The 18915-nt window shown below is 50.3% G+C and overlaps 1 protein-coding gene across 2 annotated transcripts in view; it reads right to left on the minus strand.

Annotated features, from left to right (window-relative positions):
* LOC119943346 (dipeptidyl peptidase 3-like) overlaps window positions 1-17625 on the minus strand; it is a 44921-nt gene extending 27296 nt beyond the window's left edge. The window contains exons 1-8 of one of the 2 annotated variants that reach the window (XM_038764260.1): window positions 17527-17625; window positions 15503-15780; window positions 14877-14966; window positions 9665-9802; window positions 4997-5071; window positions 4804-4897; window positions 1106-1236; window positions 816-946 (exon numbers count right to left, since the gene is read on the minus strand). In XM_038764260.1, the coding sequence (XP_038620188.1) occupies window positions 816-946; window positions 1106-1236; window positions 4804-4897; window positions 4997-5071; window positions 9665-9802; window positions 14877-14966; window positions 15503-15778 (935 nt within the window). In that variant the 5' untranslated portion in view covers window positions 15779-15780; window positions 17527-17625. The remainder of the gene's footprint in view (window positions 1-815; window positions 947-1105; window positions 1237-4803; window positions 4898-4996; window positions 5072-9664; window positions 9803-14876; window positions 14967-15502; window positions 15781-17526) is intronic. The other variant, XM_038764259.1, reaches the window with a different exon arrangement.
* Window positions 17626-18915: the final 1290 nt, after the last annotated feature.

An 18915-nucleotide genomic window follows, 5' to 3' on the forward strand; every position in this document is an offset into this window, starting at 1 on the left:
TGGGGATGAAGAGCGTGAGCCCCCCGTGGGACAACCTGATCACCCTGTAACCTCCCCAGCGCTTAGAACAGTGCTTGGCACATAGTAAGCACTTAATACCATCATTATTATTATTATTATTCTCTGTACCTCGGTTCCCTCCTCTGTCAAATGGGGATGAAGAGCGTGAGCCCCCCGTGGGACAACCTGGTCACCTTGTAAGCTCCCCAGCACTTAGAACAGTGCTTTGCACAAAGTAAGCGCTTAACAAATACCATCATTATTATTACTATTATTCTCTGTACCTCGGTTCCATCCTCTAGAGCGTGAGCCCCCCGTGGGACAACCTGATCACCCTGTAAGCTCCCCAGCGCTTAGAACAGTGCTTTGCACATAGTAAGCACTTAATACCATCATTATTATTATTATTATTCTCTGTAGCTCAGTTCCATCCTCTGCCAAATGGGGATGAAGAGCGCGAGCCCCCCATGGGACAACCTGATCGCCTTGTAAGCTCCCCAGCGCTTAGAACAGCGCTTTGCACAAAGTAAGCGCTTAATAAATGCCATTATTATTATTATTATTATTATTATGGGTTCAAATCCTGGCTCTCCCAATTGTCAGCTGTGTGACTTTGGGCAAGTCACTTCACTTCTCTGTGCCTCGGTTACCTCCTCTGTAAAATGGGGATGAAGAGCTTGAGCCCCCCGTGGGACAACCTGATCACCCTGTAACCTCCCCAGCGCTTAGAACGGCGCTTGGCACGTAGTAAGCGCTTCCTAAATGCCATTACGATGATTATGGAGGAGGCGGGTCTGGGAGGGGGCCGTCCTCACCTCTCCACAATGGGCCCCTTGTCCCGGATCCAGTGTCTGGAGCCCTCCTTATGAGCTTCGATGGAACCGTGGGTAAAGCTGGCTATGTACTGGGCCAGCATCTGCTCCTGGTGGCTATTGGCTGCGTAGGCCTGTCCGGGGTCGGGGGGAGAGCAGAGCTGGAGGTCGGTGGCCCCGGCCGCCCCGGGCCTCTTCTCTTCCCGGCCTCCCCCCGGCCTCCCTCCTCCCTCCAGGAGGAAAGGGCTCGGGGCGGGCTGAGCGGGGGCCCCGGCCGGCGCCGGGCGGGCTACCTTGGCCTTCTCCAGGTGCTCCACCACCTTCTTCAGGATGGGGGCGTAGTCCCCTCGGGTCACCCGGAAGTGGCACCCCTTGAACTCGGAGCTCTTCAGCTTCGGGGTCACGTCGGAGTCCGGAGCGGAGTCTGGGAGCGGGTTGGGAGGAAAGGGAGAGGGGTGGCGGCTCCTGGCCGCCCCCGCCCCGCCACCCCCCCCCACACCGGCGGGGGCCCGTCCCGCCGTCGACCCCCGGCCCCCGTCGTCATCGTCATCATCAATCGTATTCATTGAGCGCTTACTGTGTGCAGAGCACTGTACTAAGCGCTTGGGAAGTACAAGTTGGCAACATATAGAGACGGTCCCTACCCCCTGGCCCGGAATTCCCTCCCTCCGCACATCCGCCAAGCTGGCTCTCTTCCTCCCTTCAAAGCCCTCCTGAGAGCTCACCTCCTCCAGGAGGCCTTCCCACACTCAGCCCCCTTTTTCCTCTCCTCCTCCCCATCCCCCCCACCCTACCTCCTTCCCCTCCCCACAGCACCTGTATATGCATATTTGTACAGATTTATCACTCTATTTTACTTGTACACTTATCACTCTATCTACTTACTATTCATGTTCTTAATGATGCGCATCTAGCTTTATTTCTATTAATTCTGATGCCTTGACACCTGCCCACGTTTTGCTTTGTTGTCCGTCTCCCCCTTCTAATAATAATAATAATAATGGCATTTATTAAGCACTTACTACGTGCAAAGCACTGTTCTAAGCACTGGGGAGGTTACAAGGTGATCAGGTTGTCCCACTGGGGGCTCACAGTCTTCATCCCCATTTTCCAGATGAGGGAACTGAGGCCCAGAGAAGTGAAGTGACTTGCCCAAAGTCACACAGCTGACAAGTGGCAGAGCCGGGATTTGAACCCACAACCTCCGACTCCAAAGCCCAGGCTCTTTCCACTGAGCTACGCTGCTTCTTCTGGACTGCGAGCCCGTTGTCGGGTAGGGACCGTCTCTAGATGTTGCCGACTTGGACTTCCCAAGCACTTAGTCCCGGATACATTGGATCCGGGACAAGGGGCCCATTGTGGAGAGGTGAGGACAGCCCCCTCCCAGACCTGCCTCCTCCATAATCATCATAAGGGCATTTATTAAGTGCTTACTATGTGCCAAGCACTGTTCTAAGCGCTGGGGAGGTTACAAGGTGATCGGGTTGTCCCATGGGGGGCTCACGCTCTTCATCCCCATTTTACAGAGCATGCAACCGAGTTACACACAGTAAGCGCTCAATAAATACAACTGAATGAATGAACTATACTCAAAGTTCATTTGAGGGACAAGGGACAACCTTGGATCACCTTGGAACCTCCCCAGTGCTTAGAACAGTGCTTTGCACATAGTAAGCGCTTAATAAATGCCATTATTATTATTATTACTATTATAAGTCCTGAGGCCACGGAGATGGTTTCTACTCCTCCTCTTTCACTCCCCCAAGTGCTTAGTAGTAATAATAATAATAATAATAATAATGACGATGGCATTTATTAAGCACTTACTATGTGCAAAGCACTGTTCTAAGCGCTGGGGAGGTTACAAGCTGATCAGGTTGTCCCACGGGGGGCTCACAGTCTTCATCCCCATTATCCAGATGAGGGAACTGAGGCCCAGAGAAGTGAAGTGATTTGCCCAAAGTCACACAGCTGACAATAGGTGGAGCCGGGATTTGAACCCATGACCTCTGACTCCAAAGCCCGGGCTCTTTCCACTGAGCCATACTGCTTCCCTACTACTACTACTACCAATAATAATAATAATAATAATAATAATAATAATAATAATGGTATTTGCTAAGCACTTCCTATGTGCCAAACACTGTGCTCAGTGCTGGGGTAGAAACAAGCTAATCAGGCTGGACACAGTCCCTGCCCCACGTGGGGCTCCCAGTCTTCACCCCCATTTTACAGCTGAGGGAACCGAGGCCCAGAGAAGTGAAGTGACTTGCCCAAGGTCACACGGCAGACAAGTGACAGAAGCAGCAGCGTGGCTCAGCGGAAAGAGCCCGGGCTTTGGAGTCAGAGATCATGGGTTCAAATCCCGGCCCCGCCCCTTGTCAGCTGGGTGACTTTGGGCAAGTCACTTAACTTCTCTGGGCCTCAGTTACCTCATCTATAAAATGGGGATGAAGACTGTGAGCCCCCCACCGTGGGACAGCCTGATCACCTTGTTAACCTCCCCAGCGCCTAGAACACTGCTTTGCACATAGTAAGCGCTTAATAAATGCCATCATTATTATTATTATAAGTGGCGAAGCCGGGATCCGAACCCAGGTCCTTCCGACTCCCAGGCTCCCGCTGCTTCCCCAACGCGCAGTAAACGTTCAATAAGTAATACTGCTTGGACTCTGTAGAGACCTCCTATCCACCCTCTCAACACCCTCAGTTAGGAGACCTTCTATCGCCTCCAGATGTCCTGGGGCTGAAGCTCCTAGACTGTAAGCTCACTGTGGGCAGGGAATGGCTCAGTGGAAAGAGCCCGGGCTTGGGAGTCAGAGGTCATGGGTTCTAATCCCGGCTCCGCCACATGTCTGCTGTGTGACCTTGGGCAAGCCGCTTCACTTCTCTGAGCCTCAGTTCCCTCATCTGGCAGATGGGGATGAAGACTGGGAGACCCCAGTGGGACAACCTGATTCATTCATTCATTCAATCGTATTTATTGAGCGCTTACTGTGTGCTGAGCACTGTACTAAGCGCTTGGGAAGTACAAGTCGGCAACATATAGAGACGGTCCCTACCCCACAACGGGCTCACGGTCTAGAAGGGGGAGACGGGCAACGAAACAAAACATGTGGACAGGTGTCACGTCGTCAGAACAAACAGAATTAAAGGTAAATGCTGAGCACCTTGTATCCCCCCCAGTGCTTAGAACAGTGCTTTGCATTCATTCATTCATTCATTCGTATTTATTGAGCGCTTACTGTGTGCAGAGCACTGGACTAAGCGCTTGGGAAGTACAAGTTGGCAACATATAGAGACGGTCCCTACCCAACAGTGGGCTCACAGTCTAGCAGGGGGAGACAGGCAACTAAACAAAACACGTGGACAGGTGTCAAGTCGTCAGAACAAATAGAATTAAAGCTAAATGCTGAGCACCCTGTATACCCCCCCAGCACTTAGAACAGTGCTTTGCATTCATTCATTCAAACGTATTTACTGAGCGCTTACTGTGTGCAGAGCACTGTACTAAGCGCTTGGGAAGTTCAAGTTGGCAACAACTAGAGACGGTCCCTACCCAACAGCGGGCTCACAGTCTAGAAGGGGGAGACAGACATATCTACATATTTATTCCATTTATTTTATTTTGTTAATATGTTTTGTTTTGTTCTCTGCCTCCCCCTTCTAGACTGTGAGCCCACTGTTGGGTAGGGACCGTCTCTAGATGTTGCCAACTTGGACTCCCCAAGCGCTTAGTCCAGTGCTCTGCACAGAGTAAGCGCTCAATAAATACGACTGAATGAATGAAAACACATAGTAGGCGCTTAACAAATGCCATCATTCTTCTTCTCGTTGTTATAGTGGACTCTCCCAAGCGCTTAGTCCAGTGCTCTGCGCACAGTAGGCGCTCAGTAAGTACGATTGGATTAAATCAAAGACAGGCGAGAGGCCGGGAGGTGCCGGGAGCCCCGTCCGGCCTCGGGTCGTGCCCGCGGCCGGGACCACTCACCCCCGCTAAGCACCGAGGCCAGCCGCACCTCGTAGAGGGGCTTCCCTTGTTCGTCCAGCTCCTTGAAGAGCCGAGTGTTGTAGGCGCTCAGGTTCTGGAGGAGGAGAGAGCGGGCCGGGCGGAGGTCGGGAGGCGCTCCCGGGAGCCTCCCGGCCCTTCCCTGGTCGCCCCCGTCCCGCCCCGCGGTCCCTACCTGGGCGTCCAGGAAGCTCTGGGCCAGCTTGGCATCCTCCAGGGTGCAGTTTCCGGAGAAATAGGTGGTGATGCCCTGGGCAGGGGGGACAAAAGGCGACAAGGGTGAAGCAGTGTGGCCTAATGGGCAGAGCCCAGCCCGGCGAGTCGGGAGGACCCGGGTTCTAAACCCACCAAGTTGGTAACATCGAGAGACGGTCCCTACCCGACGGCGGGCTCACAGTCTAGAAGGGGGAGACAGACAACAAAACAAAATAAATAGAATATGTACAAGTAAAATAGAGTAATAAATACGTAAAAAAGATATATATGTCCCCCTCTCCATCCCCCTCATCTTACCTCCTTCCCTTCCCCACAGCACCTGCATATATGTATATATGTTTGTACATATTTTTTTTACTCTATTTATTGATTTATTTATTTTATTTGTACATATCTATTCTATTTTGTTTTGTTAGTATGTTTGGTTTTGTTCTCTGTCTCCCCCTTTTAGACTGTGAGCCCACTGTTGGGTAGGGACTGTCTCTAGATGTTGCCAATTTGTACTTCCCAAGCGCTTAGTACAGTGCTCTCTGCACATAGTGAGCGCTCAATAAATACGATTGATGATGATGATGATATCTATATATATATAGATTGATATAGATCTATATATATTGATATATATATATATATATATATATATATACAGGTGCTGTGGGGAAGGGAAGGAGGTAAGGCCGGGGGCGTGGAGGGGTGGACAAAAGGGGCGAGGCGACAAGGGTGAAGCAGTGTGGCCTAATGGGTAGAGCCCAGCCCTGCGAGTTGGGAGGACCTGGGTTCTAAACCCTCCAAGTTGGTAACATCTAGAGACGGTCCCTACCCGACAGCGGGCTCACAGTCTAGAAGGGGGAGACAGACAACAAAACATATTAACAAAATAAATAAATATGTACAAGTAAAATAGAGTAATAAATATGTAAAAAGATATATTTACATATATATATATATATATATATATATATATATACAGGTGCTGTGGGGAAGGGAAGGAGGTAAGGCGGGGGGATGGAGGGGTGGACAAAAGGGGTGAAGCCACAAGGGTGAAGCAGTGTGGCCTAATGGGTAGAGCCCAGCCCTGCGAGTCGGGAGGACCCGGGTTCTAAACCCTCCAAGTTGGTAACATCATCATCATCAATCGTATTTATTGAGCGCTTACTATGTGCAGAGCACTGTACTAAGCGCTTGGGAAGTACAAATTGGCAACATATAGAGACAGTCCCTACCCAACAGCGGGCTCACAGTCTAGAAGGGGGAGACAGACAACAAAACAAAACAGATTAACAAAATAAATAGAATATGTACAAGTAAAATAAATAGAGTAATAAATACGTAAAAAAGATATATATATATCTATATATATAGATTGATACAGATCTATACATATTGATATATATATATATACAGGTGCTGTGGGGAAGGGAAGGAGGTAAGGCCGGGGGGGTGGAGGGGTGGACAAAAGGGGTGAAGCCACAAGGGTGAAGCAGTGTGGCCTAATGGGTAGAGCCCAGCCCTGCGAGTCGGGAGGACCCGGGTTCTAAACCCTCCAAGTTGGTAACATCTAGAGACGGTCCCTACCCGACGGCGGGCTCACAGTCTAGAGGGGGGAGACTGACAACAAAACAAAACATATTAACAAAATAAATAGAATATGTACAAGTAAAATAAATAGAGTAATAAATCCATACAAACATATATACATATATACAGGTGCTGTGGGGAAGGGAAGGAGGTAAGGTGAGGGGGATGGAGGGGTGGACAAAAGGGGTGAAGCAACAAGGGTGAAGCAGTGTGGCCTAATGGGTAGAGCCCAGCCCTGGGAGTCGGGAGGACCCGGGTTCTAAACCCGGCTCCGCCACTTATCTGCTGGGTGACCGTGGGCAAGTTTATTCGTTCACTCAATCGTATTCATTCATTCATTCATTCAATCGTATTTATTTATAATGGCATTTATTAGGCACTTACTATGTGCAAAGCACTGTTCTAAGTGCTGACAAGGTGATCAGGTTGTGCCACGGGGGGCTCCCAGTCTTCTTCATCCCCATTTTACAGATGAGGTCACTGAGGCCCGGAGAAGTGAAGTGACTTGCCCGAAGTCACCCAGCTGACAATTGGTGGAGCCGGGATACGAACCCATGGCCTCTGACTCCAAAGCCCAGGCTCTTCCCACTGGGCCACGCTGCTTCCCGTGTTTATTGAGCGCTTACTGTGTGCAGAGCACTGGACTAAGCGCATGGGAAGTCCAAGTTGGTAACATCTAGAGACGGTCCCTACCCAACAGTGGGCTCACAGTCTAGAAGGGAATAATAATAATGTTGGTATTTGTTAAGCGCTTACTATGTGCCAGGCACTGTTCTAAATGCTGGGGGGGATGCAAGGTAATCAAGGTTGTCCCCCGTGGGGCTCCCCGTCTTCATCCCCATTTTCCAGATGAGGGAACTGAGGCCCACAAAAGTGACTTGCCCAAAGTCACCCAGCTGGCAAGTGGTGGAGCCGGGATGAGATAATAATAATAATATTGGTATTTGTTAAGCGCTTACTATGTGCCAGTCACTGTTCTAAGTGCTGGAGGGGGGATGCAAGGTAATCAAGGTTGTCCCCCGTGGGGCTCCCCGTCTTCATTCCCACTTTCCAGATGAGGGAACTGAGGCCCACAAAAGTGACTTGCCCAAAGTCACCCAGCTGACAAGTGGTGGAGCCGGAATGAGATAATAATATTAATTTATTCATTCAATTGTATTTACTGAGCGCTTACTGTGTGCAGAGCACTGGACTAAGCGCTTGGGAAGTCCAAGTTGGCAACATATAGAGACGGTCCCTACCCGACAGTGGGCTCACAGTCTAGAAGGGAATAATAATAATGTTGGTATTTGTTAAGTGCTTACTATATGCCAGTCACTGTTCTAAGCACTGGGGGGGGATGCAAGGTAATCAAGGTTGTCCCCCGTGGGGCTCCCCGTCTTCATCCCCATTTTCCAGATGAGGGAACTGAGGCCCACAGAAGTGACTTGCCCAAAGTCACCCAGCTGGCAAGTGGTGGAGCCGGGATGAGATAATAATAATAATGTTGGTATTTGTTAAGCGCTTACTATGTGCCAGTCAAGCGCTGGAGGGGGGATGCAAGGTAATCAAGGTTGCCCCCCGTGGGGCTCCCCGTCTTCATCCCCATTTTCCAGATGAGGGAACGGAGGCCCACAGAAGTGACTTGCCCAAAGTCACCCAGCTGGCAAGTGGTGGAGCCGGGATGAGATAATAATATTCATTCATTCAATCGTATTTATTGAGCGCTTACTGTGTGCACAGCACTGTACTAAGCACTTGGGAAGTACAAGTGGGCAACATCTAGAGACGGTCCCTACCCAACAGTGGGCTCACAGTCTAGAAGGGAATAATAATAATGTTGGTATTTGTTAAGCGCTTACTATGTGCCAGTCACTGTTCTAAGCGCTGGGGAGGGGTGCAAGGTAATCAAGGTTGTCCCCCGTGGGGCTCCCCATCTTCATCCCCATTTTCCAGATGAAGGAACTGAGGCCCACAGAAGCGACTTGCCCAAAGTCACCCAGTTGACAAGTGGTGGAGCCGGGATGAGATAATAATATTCATTCATTCATTCAATTGTATTTATTGAGCGCTTACTGTGTGCAGAGCACTGTACTAAGCGATTGGGAAGTCCAAGTTGGCATTCATTCATTCATTCAATTGTATTTACTGAGCGCTTACTGTGTGCAGAACACTGGACTAAGCGCTTGGGAAGTCCAAGTTGGCAACATATAGAGACGGTCCCTACCCGACAGTGGGCTCACAGTCTAGAAGGGAATAATAATAAAGTTGGTATTTGTTAAGCGCTTACTATGTGCCAGTCACTGTTCTAAACGCTGGGGGGGGAATGCAAGGTAATCAAGGTTGTCCCCCGTGGGGCTCCCCGTCTTCATCCCCATTTTCCAGATGAGGGAACTGAGGCCCACAGAAGTGACTTGCCCAAAGTCACCCAGCTGACAAGTGGTGGAGCCGGGATGAGATAATAATATTCATTCATTCATTCAATTGTATTTATTGAGCGCTTACTGTGTGCAGAGCACTGTACTAAGCGATTGGGAAGTCCAAGTTGGCAACATATAGAGATGGTCCCTACCCAACAGCGGGCTCACAGTCTAAAAGGGAATAATAATAATGTTGGTATTTGTTAAGCACTTACTATGTGCCGGTCACTGTTCTAAGTGCTGGGTGTGGGGGGGATGCAAGGTAATCAAGGTTTTCCCCCGCGGGGCTCCCCGTCTTCATCCCCATTTTCCAGATGAGAGAACTGAGGCCCACAAAAGTGACTTGCCCCAAGTCACCCAGCTGGCAAGTGGTGGAGCCGCGATGAGATAATAATAATAATGTTGGTATTTGTTAAGCGCTTACTATGTGCCAGTCAAGTGCTGGAGGGGGGATGCAAGGTAATCAAGGTTGCCCCCCGTGGGGCTCCCCGTCTTCATCCCCATTTTCCAGATGAGGGAACAGAGGCCCACAGAAGTGACTTGCCCAAGGTCACCCAGAGCCCTCCGCCTCTGTATGGGCCCCCTCCAGCCCCCCAGTGATCCCGCAGCCAAGGTCCCATCCCCCCTCCGGCTCTGTGTCAGACGCTCACCTCATCCCCCAGCCCCAGATGGCATTGCCGGGGTTCCAGGGAAAACATGGGGTCCCTGCAGGTCTTCCAAAGCTCCCCGATTTCTTCCGGGTGCTCTCGCGCCGCCTGACTCCCCAGGACCAGCTGCTCCAGTTTCTCCTGTGGGGACGGAGGAGCGAAGCACATAGTGAGCGCTCAATAAATACGACAATGAATGAATGAAGGAATCAACCAAGGGGGCCCGGAGGGCTGAGCGCTGCTCTCTTTCACTCGGTCGGTCCCTCATTCGATCGTATTTACTGAACGCTTACGGCGCGCAGAGGACTGTACTAAAGCCCTTGGGAGAGCACAATGAGAAACAGACGCATTCAATCATATTTACTGAACGCTTACTGTGCGCAGAGGACCGTGCTAAGCCCTTGGGAGAGCACAATGAGAAACAGACGCTTTCAATCGTATTTACTGAACGCTTACGGCGCGCAGGACTGTACTAAGCCCTTGGGAGAGCACAATGAGAAACAGACACATTCAACTGTATTTACTGAATGCTTACAGCACGCAGAGGACTGTACTAAGTCCTTGGGAGAGCACAATGAGAAACAGATGCTTTCAATCGTATTTACTGAATGCTTACGGCGCACAGAGGACTGTACTAAGCCCTTGGGAGAGCACAATGAGAAACAGATGCATTCAATCATATTTACTGAACGCTTACTGTGCGCAGAGGACCGTGCTAAGCCCTTGGGAGAGCACAATGAGAAACAGACGCTTTCAATCGTATTTACTGAACACTTACAGCACGCAGGACTGTACTAAGCCCTTGGGAGAGCACAACGAGAAACAGACACGTTCAACTGTATTTACTGAACGCTGACTGCGCGCAGAGGACTGTACTAAGCCCTTGGGAGAGCACATTGAGGAACAGACACATTCAATCGTATTTACTGAATGCTTACCGCACACAGAGGACTGTACTAAGCCCTTGGGAGAGCACAATGAGAAACAGACACATTCAATCGTATTTACTGAACGCTCACTGCACGCAGAGAACTGTACTAAGCACTTGGGAGAGCACAATGAGAAACAGATGCATTCAATCGTATTTACTGAACGCTTACTGCGCGCAGAGGACTGTACTAAGTCCTTGGGAGAGCACAATGAGAAACAGACACATTCAACTGTATTTACTGAACGCTTACAGCGTGCAGAGGACTGTACTAAGCCCTTGGGAGAGCACAATGAGAAACAGACACATTCAACTGTATTTACTGAACGCTTACAGCGTGCAGAGGACTGTACTAAGCCCTTGGGAGAGCACAGTGAGAAACAGACACATTCAATTGTATTTACTGAACGCTTACTGCGCGCAGAGGACTGTACTAAGCCCTTGGGAGAGCACAGTGAGAAACAGACACATTCAACTGTATTTACTGAACGCTTACAGCGTGCAGAGGACTGTATTAAGCCCTTGGGAGAGCACAATGAGAAAGACACATTCAATTGTATTTACTGAATGCTTACTGCGCGCAGAGGACTGTACTAAGCCCTTGGGAGAGCACAATGAGAAACAGACGCATTCAATCGTATCTACTGAACGCTTACTGCATGCAGAGGACTGTACTAAGCCCTTGGGAGAGCACAATGAGGAACAGACACATTCAATCGTATTTACTGAACGCTTACTGCGCGCAGAGGACTGTACTAAGCCCTTGGGAGAGCACAATGAGAAACAGACGCATTCAATCGTATCTACTGAACGCTTACTGCATGCAGAGGACTGTACTAAGCCCTTGGGAGAGCACAATGAGGAACAGACACATTCAATCGTATTTACTGAACGCTTACTGCGTGCAGAGGACTGTACTAAGCACTTGGGAGAGCACAATGAGAAACAGACGCATTCAATCGTATTTACTGAACGCTCACTGCATGCAGAGGACTGTAGTAAGCCCTTGGGAGAGCACAATGAGGAACAGACACATTCAATCATATTTACTGAATGCTTACTGTGCGCAGAGGACTGTACTAAGTCCTTGGGAGAGCACAATGAGGAACAGACACATTCAAACATATTTACTGAACGCTTACTGCATGCAGAGGACTGTACTAAGCCCTTGGGAGAGCACAATGAGGAACAGACGCATTCGATCGCATTTACTGAACGCTCACTGCACGCAGAGGACTGTACTAAGCCCTTGGGAGAGCAAAATGAGAAAGACACATTCAATCATATTTACTGAACGCTTACTGCATGCAGAGGACTGTACTAAGCACTTGGGAGAGCACAACGAGAAACAGACACTTTCAATCGTATTTACTGAACCCTCACTGCGCGCAGTGGGCTGCACTAAGCCCTTGGGAGAGCACAACGAGAAACAGACATATTCAATCATATTTACTGAACGCTTACTGCGCGCAGAGGACTGTACTAAGCACTTGGGAGAGCACGACGAGAAACAGACACATTCCCCGCCCACAACAAGCTTACAGCGGGGGACACAGACATCGACACAAATAAATGACAGATAATAATAATAATGATGGTATTTGTTAAGCGCTATGTGCAAAGCACTGTTCTAAGCGCTGGGGGGGTTACAACGTGATCGGTTTGTCCCCCGGGGGGCTCACAGTCTTAGGGAAGCAGCATGGCTCAGTGGAAAGAGCCCGGGCTTTGGAGTCAGAGGTCATGGGTTCAAATCCCGACTCTGCCACTTGTCAGCTGTGTGACTTTGGGCAAGTCACTTCACTTCTCCGGGCCTCAGTTCCCTCATCTGGAAAATGGGGATGAAGACTGTGAGCTGCGTGTGGGACAACCTGATTACCTTGTATCTACCCCAGCGCTTAGAACAGTGCTTGGCACATAGCACTCCCCCTTCTAGACTGTGAGCCCACTGTTGGGTAGGGACCGTCTCTCTATGTTGCCAACTTCTACTTCCCAAGCGCTTAGTACAGTGCTCTGCACACAGTAAGCGCTCAATAAATACGATTGATTGATTGATTGATAGCAAGTGCTTAACAAATATCAATATTATTATTATTCATCCCCATTTTCCAGATGAGGGAACTGAGGCGCAGAGAAGTGAAGTGCCTTGCCCAAAGTCACCCAGCTGACAAGTGGCGGAGCCGGGATTTGAACCCATGACCTCGGACTCCAAAGCCCGGGCTCTTTCCACCGCGCCATGCTGCTTCTCTTACAAGGTGATGAGGTTGTCCCACGGGGGGCTCCCAGTCTTCAGCCCCATTTTCCAGATGAGGTGACTGAGGCCCAGAGAAGGGAAGTGACTCGCCCAAAGTCACCCAGCTGACAATTGGCGGAGCCGGGATTGGAACCCGTGACCTCTGACTCCCAAACCGGGGCTCTTTCCATTGAGCCACGCTGCTTCTCAGATAAGGGCATTAAGTGCTGAAGGAGTGAGGGGAAGAACCAATCAATCAATCAATCGTATTTATTGAGCGCTTACTGTGTGCAGAGCACTGTACTAAGCGCTTGGGAAGTACAAGTTGGCAACATATAGAGACGGTCCCTACCGAACAGTGGGCTCACAGTCTAAACCAAGGGAGCAAGTCTCCTCCCTCGCCATTTTCCCCCCACCCCAGGCAATCCTAGACTGTGAGCCCGCTGTTGGGTAGGGACCGTCTCTATATGTTGCCAACTTGGACTTCCCAAGCGCTTAGTACAGTGCTCGGCACACAGAAAGCGCTCAATAAATACGATTGAATGAATGAATGGATCCCTCCCCTCAGCCCCCGCCCCAAGACCCTGTTCCTCACTGAGCTCTCCAAGCTCCTTCCCTCTTCCCAGGAAAATAATAATAATAATAATAATAATGATGGCATTTATCAATCAATCAATCGCATTTATTGAGCGCTTACTGTGTGCAGAGCACTGTACTAAGCGCTTGGGAATCAATCGTATTTATTGAGTGCTTACTGTGTGCAGAGCACTGTACTAAGCACTTGGGAAGTACAAGTTGGCAACATATAGAGGAGGCCCCTACCCAACAGCGGGCTCACAGTCTAGAAGGGGGAGACAGACAACAAAACAAAACATATTAACAAAATAAAATAGAATAGAATAGATATGTACAAGTAAAATAAATATATATTCATTCATTCACTCAATCGTATTTATTGAGTGCTTACTGTGTGCAGTGCACTGTACTAAGCGCTTGGGAAGTACAAATTGGCAACATATAGAGGCGGTCCCTACCCAACAGTGGGCTCACAGTCTAGAAGGGGAAGACAGAGAACAAAACAAAACATATTAACAAAATAAAATAAATAGAATAGATATGTACAAGTAAAATATTCATTCATTCATTCAATCGTATTTATTGAGCGCTTACTGTGTGCAGAGCACTGTACTAAGCGCTTGGGAAGTCCAAGTTGGCAACATATAGAGACGGTCCCTACCCAACAGCAGGCTCACAGTCTAGAAGGGGGAGACAGAGAACAAAACCAAACATATTAACAAAATAAATAGAATAAGTATGTACAAGTAAAATAAATAAATAGAGTAATAAATCCATACAAACGTATATATATAGGTGCTGTGGGGAAGGGAAGGAGGTAAGGCGGGGGGGATGGAGAGGGGGAGGAGGGGAATTTGTTATTAAGCGCTTACTATGTGCAAAGCACTGTTCTAAGATCTGGAAAAAACACGAGAGCAGTTTCCCCTCAGCCACCCTTCCTCCCCGACGCCCTTGAAGCCTCCCGTCAATCAGTCAATTGTATTTATTGAGCGCTTACTGTGTGCACAGCACTGTACTAAGCGCTTGGGAAGCCCAAGTTGGCAACATATAGAGATGGTCCCTACCCAACAGTGAGCTCACGGTCTAGAAGGGGGAGACAGAGAACAAAACCAAACATATTAACACAATAAAATAAAAGAATAGGTATATACAAGTAAAATAAATAAATAGAGAAATATGCACAAGCATATATACATGTATACAAGTTGCCATATATGTTGCCAACTTGGACTTCCCTATTCCCAGGAAAATAATAATAATAATAACAATGGCATTTATCAATCAATCAATTATATTTATTGAGTGCTTACTGTGTGCAGAGCACTGGACTAAGCGCTTGGGAAGTCCAAGTTGGCAACATATAGAGCCGGTCCCTACCCAAGTGGGCTCACGGTCTAGAAGGGGGAGGCAGAGAACAAAACCAAGCATATTAACACAATAAAATAAATGGAATAGATATGTACAAGTAAAATAAGGCTCACCTTGGGCAAGTTGGGAACAAACTTGGTGTCGCCAAAGGATTTATAGTTGCCCATGTTGGAGTAGATGCCGGCAGCGTAGACCAGGAAAGCCTGTGGGGATGAGGAAGAGGGGTGAGGGGGTGTCGGAAATACAGGGAAAAGCAGCCGCCCCAAGGAAGACGATGGCATTTGTTAAGCGCTTCCTTCCCTCAGTGTGGGAAGGCCTCCTGGAGGAGGTGAGGTCTCAGTAATAACAATAATAATAATAATAATGGCATTTGTTAAGTGCTTACTATGTGCAGAGCACTGTTCTAAGCGCTGGGGGGGATACAAGGTGATCAAGTTGTCCCACGTGGGGCTCACAGTCTTCATCCCCATTTTCCAGACGAGGTCATCATCATCATCATCATCGTATTTATTGAGCACTTACTGTGTGCAGAGCACCGTACTAAGCGCTTGGGAAGTACAAGTTGGCAACACATAGAGACAGTGAAGTGACTTGCCCAAGGTCACACAGCCGACACATGGCGGGGTCGGGATTCGAACCCATGACCTCTGACTCCAAAGCCCGGGAGCCACGCCGCTTTCCGGGCTTCGAAGGGAGGAAGGGCCACGTGTCGGGCAGGTGATGGGTGACAGCCAGGTACCTGAAACTCCTCCTCGGTGAGCCCCTCCTGCAGGGCCGCCCGTCGCAGGTCCTCGGGGTCTTGGGCGTCGAAGAGGCGACTGAGGAGGGCGTAGATGTGGGGGGCCTCGGGCGACGTCTGCAGCAGCACCACCAGGCCCCCGTACCAGGCCGCCCGCGACAGGTGGTGGGCGTATAGACGCTCCCCGGGGGACAGCAGGCCGAACGCTTCCCGGCAGTCCAGGCTGGCCACCCCGATGTCATTGGGGAGGATGTACTGGGTGTCCACCTTGGCCATCTCTGCGGCGGGACACAACGCTGGCAATTAAATCATCCCCCTGGCCTGGAATGCCCCCAATCCCTCTGCCCACCCGCCAAGCTCGCTCTCTTCCTCCCTTCAAGGCCCTACTGAGAGCTCACCTCCTCCAGGAGGCCTTCCCACACTCAGCCCCTTCCTTCCTCTCCCCCCTCCATCCCCCCCCATCTTACCTCCTTCCCTTCCCCACAGCACCTGTATATACGGATATGTGTTTGTACAGATTTATTACTCTATATTACTTGTACCTATCTATTCTATTTATTTTATTTTGTTAGTATGTTTGGTTTTGTTCTCTGTCTCCCCCTTTTAGACTGTGAGCCCACTGTTGGGTAGGGACCGTATCTATATGTTGCCAACTTGTACTTCCCAAGCGCTTAGTCCAGTGCTCTGCACACAGTAAGCGCTCAATAAATACGATTGATGATGATGATGAATTAAAGGGGCTCTGGGGACCCCGTGTCGCACCCCTCTCCGCTTAATCCTCGGCCTCCTCCTGCTCCTTGTCGGCCGTCTGAGGCCCAAGGATGGCGGTGGCCACAGCCAGCATGGTGAGAGCGCCAGGGCCAAGGGCATTTACTCATTTCATTTGGCCTAATAAAAATAAAACTGTGAGCTCGCTGTTGGGTAGGTACCGTCTCTATGGGTTACCACCTTGTACTTCCCAAGCGCTTAGTCCAGTGCTCTGCACACAGAAAGCGCTCAATACATACGACTGAATGAATGAATAATAATAATAACGGTATTTGTTAAGCGCTTACAAATAATAATGATGGTATTTGTTAAACGCTTACTACTACAGACGGAGCCCCCCCTTCACAAATAATAATAATGATGGTACTTGTTAAGCGCTTACTACTACAGACGGAGCCCCCCCCTTCACAAATAATAATAATGATGGTATTTGTTAAGCGCTTACTACTACAGACGGAGCCCCCCCTTCACAAATAATAATAATAATGATGGCACCTGTTAAGCGCTTACTACTACAGACGGAGCCCCCCCTTCACAAATAATAATAATGATGGTATTTGTTAAGCGCTTACTACTACAGACGGAGCCCCCCCCTTCACAAATAATAATAATGATGGTATCTGTTAAGCGCTTACTACTACAGACGGAGCCCCCCCTTCACAAATAATAATAATGATGGTACTTGTTAAGCGCTTACTACTACAGACGGAGCCCCCCCTTCACAAATAATAATAATGATGGTATTTGTTAAGCGCTTACTACTACAGACGGAGCCTCCCCCTTCACAAATGATAATAATAATAATGATATTATTATTATTAATGATGGTATTTCTTAAGCGCTCACTACTACAGACGGCCCCCCTTCCTCTCCCGCCAACCTTAACTCCTTCCTCTCCCCCCCACCTTACCTCCTTCCCCTCCCCACAGCACCTGTAAATATGTTTGACCTGATTTATCACTCTATTTATTTGACTTGTACATATTTACTATTTATTGTATTTTGTTAATTTGTTTTGTCGTCCGTCTCCCCCCTTCTAGACCGTGAGCCCACCGTTGGGCAGGGACCGTCTCTAGATGTTGCCAACTTGGACTTCCAAGCGCTTAGTCCAGTGCTCTGCACACAGTAAGCGCTCAATAAATAGGATGGAATGAATGGCACATACAAGATAATCAGGGTGGAGACGGTGCCTGTCTCACAGTCTTAAGATATGATTAAAAGTCTTAAATTATGATTGATTCTTAATCCCTGCTGACCTGCAGGTCCCGCCGGGTGTCTCCTCTGGGCCCGCCTCTCTCTCCCTCGCTCTCTCGCTTCTGGCGGCGGCCCGGATTGGCTACGCGGATTGGCTGCCCGCATTGCTACACGGATTGACCACGCGGATTGGCCGTCCGGATTGGCTACGCGGATTGGCTGCCCGTTTTGACCACGCGGATTGGCCGCCCCGATTGGCTACGCGGATTGGCTACGAGGATTGGCCGTCCGGCTTGGCTGCGCGTATTGGCTACGAGGATTGGCCGCCCGGATTGGCTACGCGGATTGGCCGCCCGGATTGGCCACGCGGATTGGCTGCCCGGATTGGCTGCCCGGATTGGCCGCCCCGATTGGCTACGCGGATTGGCTACGAGGATTGACTGCCCGGATTGGCCGCCCGGATCGGCTACCCGGACTGGCCGCCCAGATTGGTTACGTGGATTGGCTGCCCGGATTGGCTGCCCAGATTGGCTACGCGGATTGGCCGCCCGGATTGGCTACGTGGATTGGCTGCGCGGATTGGCTGCCCGGATTGGCTGCCCGGATTGGCCGTCCGGATTGGCTACGTGGATTGGCTGCCCGGATTGGCCGCCCAGATTGGCTACGCGGATTGGCTACGTGGATTGGCTGCCCGGATTGACCACGCGGATTGGCCGCCCGGATTGGCTACGCGGATTGGCTGCCCTGATTGACCGCCCGGATTGGCTACACGGATTGGCCGCCCAGATTGGCTACGCGGATTGGTCGCCCGGATTGGCCACGCGGATTGGCCGCCCAGATTGGCTACGCGGATTGACTACGCGGATTGGCCGCCCGGATTGGCTACGTGGATTGGCTGCCCGGATTGGCCGCCCGGATTGGCTACACGGATTGGCTGCACGGATTGGCTACGCGGATTGGCCACGAGGATTGACCGCCCGGATTGGCTACGTGGATTGGCTGCCTGGATTGGCCGCCCGGATTGGCTACACGGATTGGCTGCACGGATTGGCTACGCGGATTGGCTGCGCGGATTGGTTACACGGATTGGCTACGATGATTGGCAGCCCGGATTGGCCATGCGGATTGGCTGCCCGGATTGGCTACGGGGATTGGCTGCACGGATTGGCCACGCGGATTGGCTGCCCGGATTGGGTCCCCTCAGGCCCCGCCCACCGTTCCCTCCCCCCCCGGTTCGTCCTCCCCTCGGCCCGTGACAGGCGGCCCGGACAGCCAATGGGGAGCGGGAGCCGTTCTCCCCGCCCACCGCCCTCCTATCAGCCAATGGGGGCCCTCAGGGGGCGTGGTCACGTGCCGGCCCCGCCCCAGGCCCTCGGCACTCTTTATTATCAGCGTTATCGTTACCGTTATTAATGACCGTTCTATAATTTGCGCGATTATAATATATGGTG

This window comes from Tachyglossus aculeatus, chromosome 22 (genome assembly GCF_015852505.1).
Source record: "Tachyglossus aculeatus isolate mTacAcu1 chromosome 22, mTacAcu1.pri, whole genome shotgun sequence".
Classification (NCBI taxonomy): Eukaryota; Metazoa; Chordata; class Mammalia; order Monotremata; family Tachyglossidae; genus Tachyglossus; species Tachyglossus aculeatus.